Source organism: Ovis canadensis, chromosome 14 (assembly GCF_042477335.2).
Source record: "Ovis canadensis isolate MfBH-ARS-UI-01 breed Bighorn chromosome 14, ARS-UI_OviCan_v2, whole genome shotgun sequence".
In the NCBI taxonomy this organism is placed as follows: domain Eukaryota; kingdom Metazoa; phylum Chordata; class Mammalia; order Artiodactyla; family Bovidae; genus Ovis; species Ovis canadensis.
In genome coordinates, this window is record NC_091258.1 from 64,417,528 (window position 1) to 64,431,707 (window position 14,180).

Sequence of the window (14,180 nt, forward strand, 5' to 3'; positions counted from 1 at the left end):
GCCTCGTCGTTTCTGACTCGGGTTCTAGTGAGTCTCAGATGGTCCCACATTCTGTGCTCCAGAGACCCCATGCCAGGTGAGCAGGCACTGGGAGGTGCCTGGGAACCCAGGGCAGTGTGAGGACTGCAGAGTGCCCACGTGCCTGCGAAGGGTCTGGTGACCCTCCTTTCCTGTTAGCATGCCCCCTCCCTCCATTCTCACCTTCTTCTCCTTCCTTTCCTCCAGGAAATAGATGGGGAGGTCTGGTAACTAGAGCTGATACTTTCCCTGAGGAACCATGGAGAGACCAGAGCAGAGATTCAGGTGAATTTCTTGCTGGACAGGACGCAAGGGCAGTACATTTTCCAGCCGGAAGGAAAGTGCTCTTTATTCAGATCTCTCTGGTGGTCCGCAGTGGGTCACGGGCCCAGTCACTTGCCCTGTTGAAACCTCTCCCCACTGTGGGAATCACAGCCTGAGTTCTGGTCCATCTAGGGTTCAGGGCAGCCTGTCAGGGTCTCCAGGAATCCAGGAGGACCCTGAGCCTGGGCCCAGGCTCCTGAATAGCCTCAGGTCTCAGAGCTGGTTCTCTGCCTCAGGCTCTTCCTCTTGACCTCACTCAGGTCTTGGGTCTCAGGTAAGCTCTTTCCCACAGTCTGTTAAGGAGACGAGTCTGGAGGAACTAAGGACCCACATCTGCTTTGTGGCTGATATGACAATAAACATCTGTGTTCGGGTGTAGTAATTCCTGCAAAAGAAAACCGATGCCTCCAAGCTCATGTAACCTTCTCAGATGGCTTCCCAGGGACTTTCCAGCCCCGGGTCACCCAGGGTCTGTTTGTGTCAGAGGTTTTTGGTCCAGACCCACCTCCCCTTCATCCCCTTTCCATCTTTCCTGCTATTTCTTGGACCTTCAAACACAGCCAGCTGTGCAGCGGGGCATTTCCTCTGCCCCTTGGGCATATGGGACCAGAACCTAGATCCCCACACTCACCTGGTAGATGGGAGCTGGAGGCCTGGCGTCAGGTCGGGAGGCCTGGGCATGGAGGAGGTGGGCATCAGAAGAGAGGGAAGGAGAGTCTTTTCTCTGAGCAACCATCTCCAAGCCTGCCGCCCCCACCCCAAATCCTGTCTGGCTCTGTTTCCCACCCTGGTTAGCCTGGCTCCCCTGACTGATGATCCAGTGCCCACTCTCCTCCTGGCTCAACTCCAAGGTTCTCCTGAGGTCAAGTCAGGGAACCAGGGCAGCCCCAGGATAAGGTGGTGGGTGGTCACATCCCTGAAGTGCATCCAGCTCCCAGCTTGGTGGGACTAGCCATGTCCTAACTACTCTTACGAGCTTCCCTGGTGGTTCAGAAGACAAAGAATCTGCCTGCAATTCGGGAGACCCAGGCTCGATCCCTGGGTCAGGGAGATCCCCTGGAGAAGGCAATGGTTACCCATTCCAGAATTCTTCCCTGGAGAAATCCATGGACAGAGGAGCCTGGCGGTCTACAGTCCATGGGGTCACAAAGGCTGGACACGACTGAGCGACTTTCAACTACCCTCGAGTGAAAGGGGTCAGCACAGTGCATCAGGGTTGGACAGTCCCCCTGCCCTGAGCCTGTGAAGCGGGGACACTGGGGAGAAGAGGCAAGAAGGGATGTACTCACCTGGGAGACAGAGCTGCCAGAGGGACCACATCCTGGGAGGAGACAGGAGTTACCACCGAGCATGTGAGGAAGCTTAGCCCATTCTCTCAGGAGAGGCTGAGAGTCCACCTTCTGGAGAACCATGGGAGAAAGAGCCCCACCAAGGGAGAGACACTGGCAATTTCTGACCCCAGTGAGGGCGAGGGAGCCTCCCAGGATTATAAGCCACAGGACAAGCAGACTAGCCAGTCAGGGCCCCTGTGCTGAAGCCCCAGAGAAAGGGCCAGAGACCCTGGGGGAGGCAGGCAGGAACAGACAGGGCAGGGCCTGCCCGGGGCACCCCGTTGTGTTGGGCTGAACAGACACTCACCTGAGGTGGACGCTGGGGGCCACTTCCCTCTGTTGTTCAGGCAGCCGGGGTTAGGGAAGAAAAACCTGCATATTTGTGAGGAGGGTAGAGGGAGGTCAAGGCTTTGGTGTCAGAACAAGGGACAGGAGGATCCTCACGTCCAAGCAGGGGCTAGACACCTTCTTTCTCCACCAAGGCCGCTTAGAGGGGAGGGCCCAACAAGGAAGCTGAGGAAAGTCCTTAAGCAGCCATATCTGCCCCGAGTCTAGAGGGACAGGACCATAGGCTAATAGGGTTCAGAAGAAAGTGGCCACTGAAGGGACCAGGGCTCTGGGAAAGGCATCCATCCACACAAGGCTTTGTCTGAGTGGACACATCATGTTTATGGAGAGAGCAGGGCCAGTGCGTGGGGAGGAAAGGGAAGCCAGCGACTCTGGGGTCTCACTGAGGGCAGTGTCGCTGCTGTGGCCCCCTGCCCTCACCCAGCAGCTGCTGAAATGTGACAGCGGCCTTGTCCTCTGTCTCCATCACCTGGACCTGAAGTGTAAAGACATCCCACCACCCGCTGACCCGGCAGGATGTTCTGTCTCATGATCCGGGGCTGTTGTTAACGCATCTGCCAGCTGGGGGCATTTGACCCTACCTGGCCTGTCCAGACTTCCACTCTCTAGCCAAGTGTGTCCTTGGTCAGGATGTCCCTCAGATCCTGGCCCCATGACTGCCCCTCATAGAGTAGCTGGATTTAAATATACAGGAAGAGATATCTTTTTCTGAGTACTTACTACCTGCCAGCCTACATATAGGGAACTAGGACATGGAGGGGTCTTAATTCTGTTAACTGATAAATAAGGCTTCCCTGGTGGCTCAGAGATAAAGAATCCGCTTGCCAGTGCAGGAGACACGGGTTCGATCCCTAGGCGAGGAAGATCCCTGAGGAAGGAAATGTCAACCCACTCCAGTATTCCTGCCGGGAAATTCCATGGACACAGGAGTCCATGGAGTGGCAAAAGAGATGGACACAACTTCGTGACTAATTAACAAAATAAATGAGGACGGTGTTAAGGAATCTCCCCCAGGTCAATACCAGGTGAGGCAGGAACTGAGGGACGAGAGAGAATATCTGTGGGGAAGTGGGGAGGTCCTGGAGATCCAGGCCGGAAATTGGAGGATGGGGTGTCCTTCCTCGAGGACTAGCGTCAACCTGGGGCAGGAGCAGCATCTGGGAATGCCACTGTACCTGTGAAGGAAAATGAAATACCCCAGGACAGCCAGCGGCGTCAGCACAAGCAGGACCCCAATCACGATGCCAGTAATGGCTCCCACACCGAGGGCTCGGCTGTTTTCTTGCCCTGAAAGCAGAAGAGAAAGAGAGAAGGGAAATGGGGTCTGAGTTCCCTGGAGGTAACACCCAGAGGAGTCTTCCGGGAGGGCCTGGTTAGGAGGAGGAAATGCTCTTAGCCCCGTGTGGCGGTCTGCTTTGTCACCACGGTGTCCTCCTGACACCTCCACCACACGTGGTTGCATCATTTTCCTCTTAATCAGATTTGAAACCCTGGACTTGCTCTAACTCTCCATTCTCTCACTATAGCCATTTCCATGTCCTGTTCATTTTCCTCTGAAGGACTCTTTTATTGTCACATTATGCCCCCTCCCTGTGATTTTTTGTTTCCGGCACAATTGCCGGCTCTTAGCTACACCTACAATCAAACAGTTCTCACAAACAATAACCAAACTATGACAAAATTCGCTGTTTTGCATAATTAATTAAGCATTGTTCTACAGGCTCCAAAAGGAGACTACCCACGTCCTCGTTACTTGCATTCATTACGCACCCACTTCCAGTGAAGTTACAAGGGAAGCTGTAAAGGTGTTGACGGTCACTCTAGTGCTCAGCTGGGGAGGTGGGGTCTCATCTGCAGACTCTGACTGGGAGGAGACCCTACACTGATGGGACCCTGCATCCTCCGTCCTGACACTGTTGCTTGTCTGGGACAGCATCACCACTGGAGTCCATAGTCTGTGGGGGACGTGGTGGGGTGTCCGGACCATTTGGAGCAAAGAGCAGAAAGCCACACGTGGTGCAATCAGAGGGAAGGGAAGTTCCGGGTCTGTACTGGGGGCCCTGGGTCCTTCTGAGCTGTTCACACGCTTGTCTGAAAAATTTGCAATCATTACCCTTCATGCTCACTCATTGTGAGTCTGACGTTAATTCGTTTCTCCCATCATATTCTGGTGATCCTCAGCCATCAACACAGAGCAGCCCATCCCCTCCCTGGCTTCATTCAAGGTGGACCTGCCTGGACTTGCCTGGGACAGGAAGTCATGGCCAGTCTGGGTGTCCAGGGGTGATGGCCCATGTACTCGGACCTGAGAGGGATGGGTGTGGATTGGCCTCTGGCAACGTGCATTTGGGTGGGCAGCTCAGGTCACCTAGGAACAGAGGTTACTCACAGAGGACATCCAGGGTGAATGGGTCACTGCGGCTGACACTCACTGGGTTCCGGGCTTCACACACATAGGGTCCTGGGTCATTCCTTGTCACGGCGACTACTGTGAGAGTCCTCTTGTCCTTGGACAGTTCTAGCCTCATGCTCTTGGGGAGGCTCTGACTGTTGATCCACCACATGTAGGAGGTGTTCTGGGTCTCAGATCCACATGTTAACACCACAGTGTCCTTGTGCTCCCTGGGGTTGGAGTTGTTGCTGGTGATGACGGGTGTGGGTAGCACCGCTGTGCAGATAACAGACAGAACATTGCCCTGAGCCTCCCTGGTGGCTCAGACAGTAAAGAATCTGCCTGCCAGTGCAGGAGCCCTGGGCTCATTCCCTGGGTTGGGAAGATCCCCTGGAGATGGGAATTGCTACCCAGTCAGCATTCTTGCCTGGAGAGTTCCAAGGACAGTGGAACTTGCTGGGCTATAGCACATGGGGTAGCAAAGAGTGGGACGTGATTGAGCGACTAACACTTTCCCTTTCTTTATACCTTAGCCTCCTCTAGAAACACCTTCAAACAAAACTGGCATCCTTCGCCTCTCAGCCAGACAGAGTCTTTGAAGAATAAGGCATGCTTGTGTATGGCAAGACAAATGCATGGGGATCTGAGCTCAGAGTGTGAGGCCACCTGCTCTATGTCTGGGAGAAGCACAGGCTTCCTCGGGGGTCGACTGTGCAGCAGCATTTACTGATGGACAGACCTGGGATTCAGAGACCACCTGGTATCTATCCTGGTTTCATCAACCAGCCTCGGGAGAGAGCTCCCTGGGTGGCACCCTGGGGTCAAGGAGCTGCCAGGAGTGTCTTCCTTCCTCTGTTCCTCTCTGGGGGTGCTGAGATTTCTCTGGCGTCTCCAAGTCCCCCAGGGCATTTGGTTGATTCCTGGGGACCTTGTACCTGTGTGCTCTCCATGCCAAGTCTCAGGAGTAGGACCAGGCTCTGCCCCTGTGCCGTTGTGGCTCTCGGGGCTGAGCTCTGGCTGGTGACCACGTTGGGAGCCTAGGGATTTGGCACAGGCTTCCTGGTGTCACTGGAGGCAGGAGCCCTGGGACAGGGTCTGGGAGGGGCTTCCTGGGGCTGAGCTTCTCTGTGAGGATCCCTGGGGCCCTCAGGCCAGGGTCTTCCCTGAATCCTGCAGGGTCTTCCTCAGGGTCCTGGTCACAGGGAGGGGCCAGGGGGCTGGACTGAGAGTGCTGTCCCTCTGCTGAGTCCCTCCATCAGCCCGTCCTTCTCTCTGCACAGTGTCTGCAGGGCCTGTCTTCCTGGAAGCATTTCTGACCCTTTGGAGTTTGTCTCCACAGCGTGTGTCCTGCACTGAATATTCAAACACCGACCTGGGACATAATGCAGAGGGGGATGGAGGCACCTTCCGGGGCTGTCAGTCCTGTGTGAACAGAATTCAACCACCACCCTCCACCCTTGCCCCCGCCTGCCAAACACCCCGAGGTCAGAGAGGAAGTACTCACGGTGCACGTGAAGGTGTCCAGCCTGTGTTTCTGTCTGTAAATCATTCTTTGTAACGAGCAGGGCGTAGGATCCTGTGTCTTTCTGAGTGACGTTCTGGATCAGCAGGGTTCCGTTGGGGTAAAGTGCCTCCCGTCCGCTGTACACAGGCCCATAGATAGTTGCATCATTATCTACTCTATATGATGCAATTAGCTTGATGTTTTCTACCCTTTCTCCTCTGTACCAGGCATAGCCTAGAGAAATCTTTGTCACGTTGTGGGCAACCAGAAAAACATCCGACCCTTCTGCAGCAAGCGGGGGCACCATTTCAATAGTGAGCTGGGCAGTGGTGGGCGGGGTCCAGAAAGTTAAGAGTGAGACTGGGAGGGAAGAGAGAGATATCAGTTAATACTGTGACCTGCGTGGGGGATGGGAAAATGGTGCCCTGGGTCCTGAGCTGGTTTCTTCACCCTTCAGCCTTAGTGTGGGTGTGTGTGCATGTATGTGTGAGTGGATTTAGGTCAGCAGCATGACCCCCGTCACTTCAGCCCCTCTGGGCTCGTTTTTTCCTCTGCTTCCCCAGCTGTCCCCGGCTCACCCCCTTGCTGCCCTCACACGCCTGCTCACACTCAGGGCCTGTTGGGAAATGCCTCCCACAACGAAGAGCTGCTGTAAAGGCCCTCCGTGCTCACTGCTGACCCTTCCCCACTTGGGTTCCTGGAGGACGCCTGTAGCACCTGCCAGCACACCCTCCATCTCTCTGCTTGTCTGTCTTCCTCCCCACACAGCGCGGGCTCTGTGAGGGCAGGGGCTTGTCTGATCCTGCTTGAAACGCAGGGCCTGGACCAGGCTCCAGACATTAGTACCTGGGGATGAAGGAAGGAGAGTTCCCAGGAATTCCACAGCCTGGTTTTAATTGTCTGTTTCTAAGGGTGCCGCGTAAGGACAGTGTTTACTGTGCTGCTTATGTCTTTTTCTGTAGTGACACAATAAAATGTTATTATGTCTTCAGTTATCAACAAACTGGTCAGTGAAGAATAACTCGTAAAACCTACAGCAGTTGAGTCCTCCCGCCCCTCACCAGCTCTAGCTCAAGCAGAGTCTCCTGTGGCTGAGCCCCTCCTTCCCCGGTCCCCTGCCCTCTGCCCTCAGGTCCGAACAGAAGCCCCCTGTCCCCTCTCAGAGCCCCGTCTCCCCCAGGGACCAGCCAGGCTCTCGTTCTCCAGTCTCCGTCCCCTCCCTGAACACTGTCCCCTCTCACCTGCCAGCAGGAGCCTGCTCCAGGGGACATGCCACCTGCTTGCAGGGCCTGAAGGGGGCTCCATGGTACCTGCTGTCTGCTGTGTCCCTCTCTTTGTGAGGAGAACTTCCTCTCCAGAGACGCTCACAAACCCTGCAGTCCTTGCAGAAGCTCTGCTGTCCTTCCCCCTGTGTGCTGGGCCTGCCCATGGGCAGGAGCACTTTGCAGGGTCACGTGGCCCAGCCCAATGGGGCGGAGTCTCTGTCCAGGCCCCTCCCCCTCGTCTCCTCCTTCCCTCCCTCGTGGCCCCTCCCCCTTCCCCCTCTGTCTGTATTTCTATTCCGGAACTCTGCTGAGTCCTATGCCTTCTAGAGCAGTGATTCTCCACCTACACACACACACACAGACACACAGACACACACACCAACACACAACACCCCACCACACACTCCTACTCACACATACCTACATCTCAGCTACACACAGACACCTAGATACACACACATCTACACACACATGCACACACACACACACCCTTGTCTGGAAAAGCAAAACCTTGGGGTGTCCGGGTCCAGGGTCCCCACTGCTCTGGATCAGATGCACACTCAGCCTCCCCGACAGCCCTCCTTCATCCCCTCTGGCTTTTCCCTTCAGAGGAGGAGCCTGAGGGTGGGGGGTGCTTCAGGAACGCTTGTCACAGGGACATCCTCCCCACGGTGCGTGGGAATCACCTGTGGAGCTTCTTGAAGACTGCGAACCCCCAGGTCACACCTTAGAAATGCTGTTTCAGCAGCCGCCAGGTGACACGCTTGCCCAGCCTGGCTGAGACCCCAGAACAGCGGTTAGGCCATCCCACTCACCCCAGTGTTGTCCTCAGCACAACACACAGATGCAGGGGTTTCCAAATTTTGGTGGTAATTGTTCCTGTGACACAGAAACCCAGCTGGATGCCCAGGGTCTTCCTGTTGTTCTCAAATATCTGGGAAGATTGCAGATATTTGACCCGCCTGAAGGTCACACTGACTCTGGAGGAGAGAAAGGGGTTACGTGTGTGATGACTGGAGAGGGGACCTGGTCTCTACCTTAGCTTGTCACCAGCCTGGCGTCTGTTTTCAGGGACTGCTGCTGTTGCTGCTGCTAAGACACTTCAGTCATGTCTGACTCTGTGAGACCCCATAGACAGCAGCCCAGCAGGATCCTCCCTCCCTGGGACTCTCCAGGCAAGAGTACTGGAGTGGGTTGCCATTTCCTTCTCCAATGCATGCTTACGAGCTAATTCTCTTCAGTTGTGTCTGACTCTGTGCGACCCTATGGGCAGCAGCGCACCAGGCTCCTCTGTCCACAGGATTCTCCAGGCAAGAATACTGAAGTGGGTTGCCATTGCCTTCTCCAGGAACAGAGACCCAGAACTGGGTGTCAGGAGGAGCTGCAGTTGGCAGGTGAGAAGGGAAAGGTTTCCTGTGTGTCCTGGGAAGAGAGGAACCTGGTGCTGAGGGTGGGCTGACTCTGGGCTCCCTGGTCCTCGGGGCAAGTTCTGGGAGACTCTCCCTCTGTGTGTCTGTTGCCTGAGCCTTGGTTCAGAAACTGTCCAGGTCCTCCTTGCCATTCCAGGGCCTCCTGTCAGCCTGGCTGATCTTTGTGTGGTCAGTGTGATCTTTCCCATGGGTGGTTGCAGGCAGGGATGGGAGCTGGCATGGGTGCCCATAGGCCCCTTAAAAGGTTGGTCAGAGTAGTGTGGGCACCCAGGAGGGGCTCTGAGGGTCTGTTAGAGCAGGGGTCCCCTGGGGTCCAACGCCTAATGACCTGACGTGAAGCTGATGTAATAATAATAGGTGTAAGTGCACAGTAATTGTAACGCACTTGAATTATCCCCAAATCATCTCCACCACTCCGCAATTGTCTTCCATGTGACGGGTCCCTGGTGCCCTTAAGGTTGGAGAGCGCTGTTTAGAAGGAGGGATGGAAATCAGGCTCCTTCTCCACTTCCTTAGGCAAAACAAAGTTCACCTGTTAATTTCCTGTTAATTTTCTGTTTGGCCCAATGTTGCCCCCTGGAGGTCATGAGCAGACCTGGGGACAATGTAACGGGCTGCACAGGGGTGCAAAGGCCAAAGGGTGTGAGCTGGCTCTGCGCCCTGGCCAGAGGTGGAGGCTGACCTCCAGACTAGAGGCTATCAGCCGGAGTTCAGGTCACTGTGGGTCCCCAGGCTTCCCGACCTCATCCCAGTGCAGGGTGAGCCCAGGGAGACGATGGGCATTGTTCAGTGGCAGGAGAACCATCCATCCAGGTGGACGTGTGCTCAGGAGGAGCTCTCAGTCCCTGAGGCTCCAAAGGAAGGGCTGGCAGGGGGGTCTCTGGGGCTTTGGGGAGAGGGTGGCAGCCTGTGGGCTGGACCCCAGAAGGCCCTGTCCTTCTCCACCTCCCGGCACTGGGCCTGCACCCTAGTTCTCTGTGTCCCCATCAGTGGTCTGCTCTCAGCCTCCCACAGTGCCAGGACCTGGGGCAGCTCCACCTGGAGACTCTGTCAGTGGAGGAGAGACCCCCATGGGACCCCAGTCCCCCTGAGATGGAGCAACTGCAGAAGCTGGTTCCTCTGTTCCGGAAGTTCCCCTCCTTTCCCTGAATGCCTTAGGGGCAGGGGCTGAGATGTCTTCGGGGACCAGACCCAGGTGTCCCCACAGATGAGGGACCTTGGGATGAGGAGCGGCTCCCCAATTCCTGTGAGTTCAGCTGGGGCTCCCGCCTCCTCTGTGGTGACTCCCTTGGGATCAAGGATCGGGAGTCTGAGCCAGGTCAGGTCTCTGAGAGAAGGGGAAGGACTCAAGCTGCCAGCCCAGGCCCTCCAGGGAGACTAGAAGATTCTCCTGAGTGGGGATGGGAGTGGGTGTGATTATCTGGGAATGAGCAGAGGTCTGACCCGACACAGAGGCCCCTGTCCTCACACCTGACTCCATGAGGAATAACGTCCTGCCCTGGAGCAGCTGTGGGCTCTTGCAAGTCTCCCCCCAGTTTGAAGCCAGGGCCCCTGTGTCCACAGGGAATATTCTCTGACCCCTCGGTGTCACACTGGGTGGGGGGTGTGAGTTCTGGCTTCTGTTATGTAGATTCCCTTATCTATTTCAGTTCAGTTCAGTTTAGTCGCTCAGTTGTGTCCGACTCTTTACAACCCTATGAATCGCAGCACGCCAGGCCTCCCTGTCCATCACCAACTCCCAGAGTTCACTCAGACTCATGTTCATTGAGTCCGTGATGCCATCCAGCCATCTCATCCTCAGTCGTCCCCTTCTCCTCCTGCCCCCAATCCATCCCAGCATCAGAGTCTTTTCCAATGAGTCAACTCTTCGCATGAGGTGGCCAAGTACTGGAGCTTCAGCTTTAGCATCGTTCCTTCCAAAGAACATCCAGGAGTGATCTCCTTCAGAATGGACTGGTTGGATCTCCTTGCAGTCCAAGGGACTCTCAAGAGTCTTCTCCAACACCACAGTTCAAAAGCATCAATTCTTCGGCGCTCAGCCTTCTTCACAGTCCAACTCTCACATCCATACATGACCAAGGAAAAACCATAGCCTTGACTAGACGGACCTTAGTCGGCAAAGTAAAGAGTATTTATTGAGCATGTGTGACCTGTCAGCCCTGGGTTGTGTCCTGGTCTCCAGAGAATAGGATAGACTTGGACTCGGGGCTCACACACCTGACCTTGTGACCGGAGACAGACTCTCAGAGAAAATCCTGGAAATAAGAAGCTGATTATGATGGAGGGATGGCCTGAAAGGGAAGGGTCTGGTGCATCCGGAGTCTGTCACAGAATCTCAGCTGGACTGGGTGTCATGGAAGGCACCCCTGAGAAAGTGATCTTTTGACTGAGTCTTCTTGAAGGGTGAGCAGACCCTCAGCAGAGAAGGACACGGGGCTCAGAGGGCAGAGCTACCTGAGGGGAGTCTGGCCTTCAGGTGGGCCTGGCTGGGAGGAGCGGCTGACAGATCCAGTGTGGGGAACTGGGAGAGTGGGGAGGACTGTGGACGGAGTCGGTTGGTGAGGGTCAGAGGCTGCTGGGCGGTGGGCGCTGCGAAGTGGGAAGGAGGTGGGCAGCCCTGTGGAGGCTCCGGACTATGGAGGAGCTCTGCCGCCCTCTGGTGGCCATGGAGGGGAGTGACGAAGGAAAAGTACCTCAAGGAAGTTTTCTCCTAAGACAACTCAAGCATATGTCAAGAGTTTACATATCATTTTAGGAATCCCAGGGACAGAGGATGCTGGCACGGTACAGACATGAGGTCGCATAGGATCGTATTCGACCTACGACTAACCCTTTCAACACTGCGTATCATTCATGCTGAATCGTGTCCCACTCTGAATTTCCAACATCTCTCATCCAAGATCTCTTCTTACACACCCCGCTCCAAGATTTCATCCAGTTGAGATCTGTGTTGACACCAGGCCTGTTTCTCTCTGTAGAAGAAGATCCAGACGCAACATTCTCAGTCCTTGGGCAGGACTGGAGCATCTGTAAGTAGGAGGAGGGTGAGGAACGTCCGTGTGTCCTGCCTGTGCCGGAGGGTCCATGTGGACACGAAAAGGCTACATTTCCTTTCCCCCCGTGCCCCCTCAGTGTCTTCCGCATGGGGCAGGGCCAGGTGGAATCGGAAGACCTGGGAGGTGCAGTGATTCTGAACCTCGTCTTCCCTCCTTCTCTGTCTCTGCCCCCATCAGGGGACCTGGTCTTCATGGAGGGAAGGAAGGTGGGCGGCTCCATAGGCCCCTGATCAGAGATTCTTTCAGCAAAATGGACACAGGGGTCAAGCCCGCTAGCTCTGGCCTCAGTGTCCCTGACGCCCTGTGTGACTGTAGGAACTGAATTATTAGGGTCTAATGGCCTCTTTTGTATTCTGATTTATTAGATTGCTCTTACTTCTTTTCACCTTTTGATATTTGAAGTTTCAAAGGTGAATCTCCATCTTCCTTGAACATAGGCAGGGTTGGTGCCAGGGCGGTTCAGTTGTCTTAAAGGTTATTTTTTATAGTAGCTTCAGTTTCAGATCAAAAGTGAGGGTAAGGGACCAAACCCATGTCCTGTGCTTTGGCAGGCAGATTCCTATCCACTGAGCCATCGGAAGAGTCCTCTAAACAATGCTTAACTTGTAGGAGACACTGGTTCATCATGGCTGCCTCACACATGAGGTTTCTCTATTTGAGTATGGGTAAATAAACAAGTGATGTATGTCATCCTTTTAAAATTTACAGACACACAACCACCTGCTCTGTGCTTACTAGCCCTGCAGACTCACAACCACCTGCTCTGTGCTCACTAGCCCTGCAGACTCACAACCACCTTCCCTGTGTTCACTAGCCCTGCAAACACAACCACCTGCTCTGTGTTCACCAGCCCTGCAGACTCACAACCACCTGCTCTGTGTTCACTAGCACTGCAGACTCACAACCACCTGCTCTGTGCCTACTAGCCTTGCTGGTGTGACTTGCGCAGCAGGAGTCTTACTGACATTGTGGTTGTTCTAGTTGCTAAGTCATGTGAAACTCTCTTGTGACCCCATGGACTGGAGCCCGCCAGGCTCCTCTATCCATGGGATTCCCAGGCAAGAACACTGGAGTGGGTTGCCATTTGTTCTCCAGGAGATATTCCTGAGCCAGAAATCACACCTGGGTCTCCTGAACGGGCAGGAGGATCTTTACCACGGCGCCACCGGGAAGCCCATGCTGCAGCTGATCACTTGCTCAAACCCACGCAAGTTACAGTGACAAGTGTGAGCCCCAGTGGAAGCTACGGAAGCTGGGTCATGTTCACGTGTTCACGCGGGTTCATCAGCTGATAAAATGCACACCTCTGGGGTGGAATGTTGAATAGTGAGGAGGCCCTACACTTGTGGGCAGCAGGTATCTAGGAAAACTCCATACCTTCCCTCACTTTTTCTGTGAAACTGAAGCTACTATGAAAAATAACCTTTAAGACAACTGAACCGCCCTGGCACCAACCCTGCTCAGGCTTAAGGAAGATGGAGATTCACCTTTGAAACTTCAAATATCAAAAGGTGAAAAGAAGTAAAAGCAATCTAATCAATTAGAATAGAAAAGAGGCCATTAGACCCTAATAATTCAGTTCCTACAGTCACACAGGGTTTCAGGGACACTGAGTGCAGAGCTAGCGGACTTGACCCCTCCGCCCCTTTTGCTGAAAGAATCTCTGATCAGGGGCCTATGGAGCCACTCACCTTCCTTCCCACCAAGAAGACCAGGTTCCCTGATGGGGGCAGAGACAGAGAAGGAGGGAAGACGAGGTTCAGAATCACTGCACCACCCTGGTCTTCCGATTCCACCTGGCCCTGCCCCATGAAGACACTGAGGGGGCACGGGGGGAAAGGAAATGCAGCCTTTTCGTGTCCACATGGACCCTCCGGCACAGGCAGGACACTGGACATTTCCTCACCCTCCTCCTACTCACAGATGCTCCCGTCCTGCCCAAGGACTGATAACGTTGCGTCTGGATCTCCTTCGACAGAGAGAAACAGGCCTGGTGTCAACACAGATCTCAACTGGATGAAATCTTGGAGTGGGGTGTGTAAGAAGAGATCTTGGATGAGAGATGTTGGAAATTCTGAGTGGGACACGATTCAGCACGAATGATACGCAGTGTGGAAATGGTTAGTCGCTAGGTTGTATACGATCCTTCACGACCTCATGTCTGTACCCTGCCAGCATCCTCTGTCCCTGGGATTCGTTAAATGATATGTAAACTCTTGACATATGCTTGAGTTGTCTTAGCAGAAAACCTCCTTGAGTACTTTCCCTTTGACACTCCCCTCCATGGCCACCAGAGGGCGGCAGAGCTTCTCCACAGTCCGGAGCCTCCACAGGGCTGCCCACCTCCTTCCCACTTAGCAGCGCCCACCGCCCAGCAGCCTCTGACCCTCACCAACCTACTCCGTCCACGGTCCTCCCCACTCTCCCAGTTCGCCACACTGGACTCTGTCAGCCGCTCCTCCCAGCCAGGCCCACCTGAAGGCCAGACTCCCCTCAGGTAGCTCTGCCCTCT

At 54.8% G+C, this 14,180-nt stretch overlaps 1 protein-coding gene across 2 annotated transcripts; it reads right to left on the reverse strand.

Moving 5' to 3' along the window:
* Positions 1-304: 304 nt before the first annotated feature.
* LOC138418922 (cell adhesion molecule CEACAM7-like) lies at positions 305-7,391 on the reverse strand. 2 transcript variants are annotated; one of them, XM_069550926.1, is made up of 9 exons: positions 7,159-7,391; positions 6,764-6,873; positions 5,918-6,277; positions 4,411-4,689; positions 3,197-3,308; positions 1,981-2,045; positions 1,632-1,663; positions 974-1,015; positions 305-727 (listed from the first exon to the last, which is right to left on the reverse strand). In XM_069550926.1, exons 3-9 carry the CDS (start codon positions 6,222-6,224, stop codon positions 662-664), a joined length of 903 nt encoding a protein of 300 aa, XP_069407027.1. In that variant the 5' UTR covers positions 6,225-6,277; positions 6,764-6,873; positions 7,159-7,391; the 3' UTR covers positions 305-661. The 2 variants fall into 2 exon arrangements, with proteins under 2 accessions (XP_069407027.1, XP_069407026.1); XM_069550925.1 differs by lacking the exon at positions 6,764-6,873 and having other exon boundaries at positions 7,159-7,363.
* Positions 7,392-14,180: the final 6,789 nt, after the last annotated feature.

What these genes read in the sequence shown, in the direction of transcription:
- LOC138418922 (XM_069550925.1), bottom strand. Translation starts at nt 7,222, where the DNA reads ATGGAGCCCCCTTCAGGCCCTGCAAGCAGGTGGCATGTCCCCTGGAGC. An exon ending in CTGGCAGCTCTGTCTCCCAG is followed by an intron (nt 1,016 to 1,631) that starts GTGAGTACATCC and finishes CTCCATGCCCAG; the next exon opens with GCCTCCCGACCTGACGCCAG. An exon ending in CTCCAGCTCCCATCTACCAG is followed by an intron (nt 728 to 973) that starts GTGAGTGTGGGG and finishes TTTCTTTTGCAG; the next exon opens with GAATTACTACACCCGAACAC.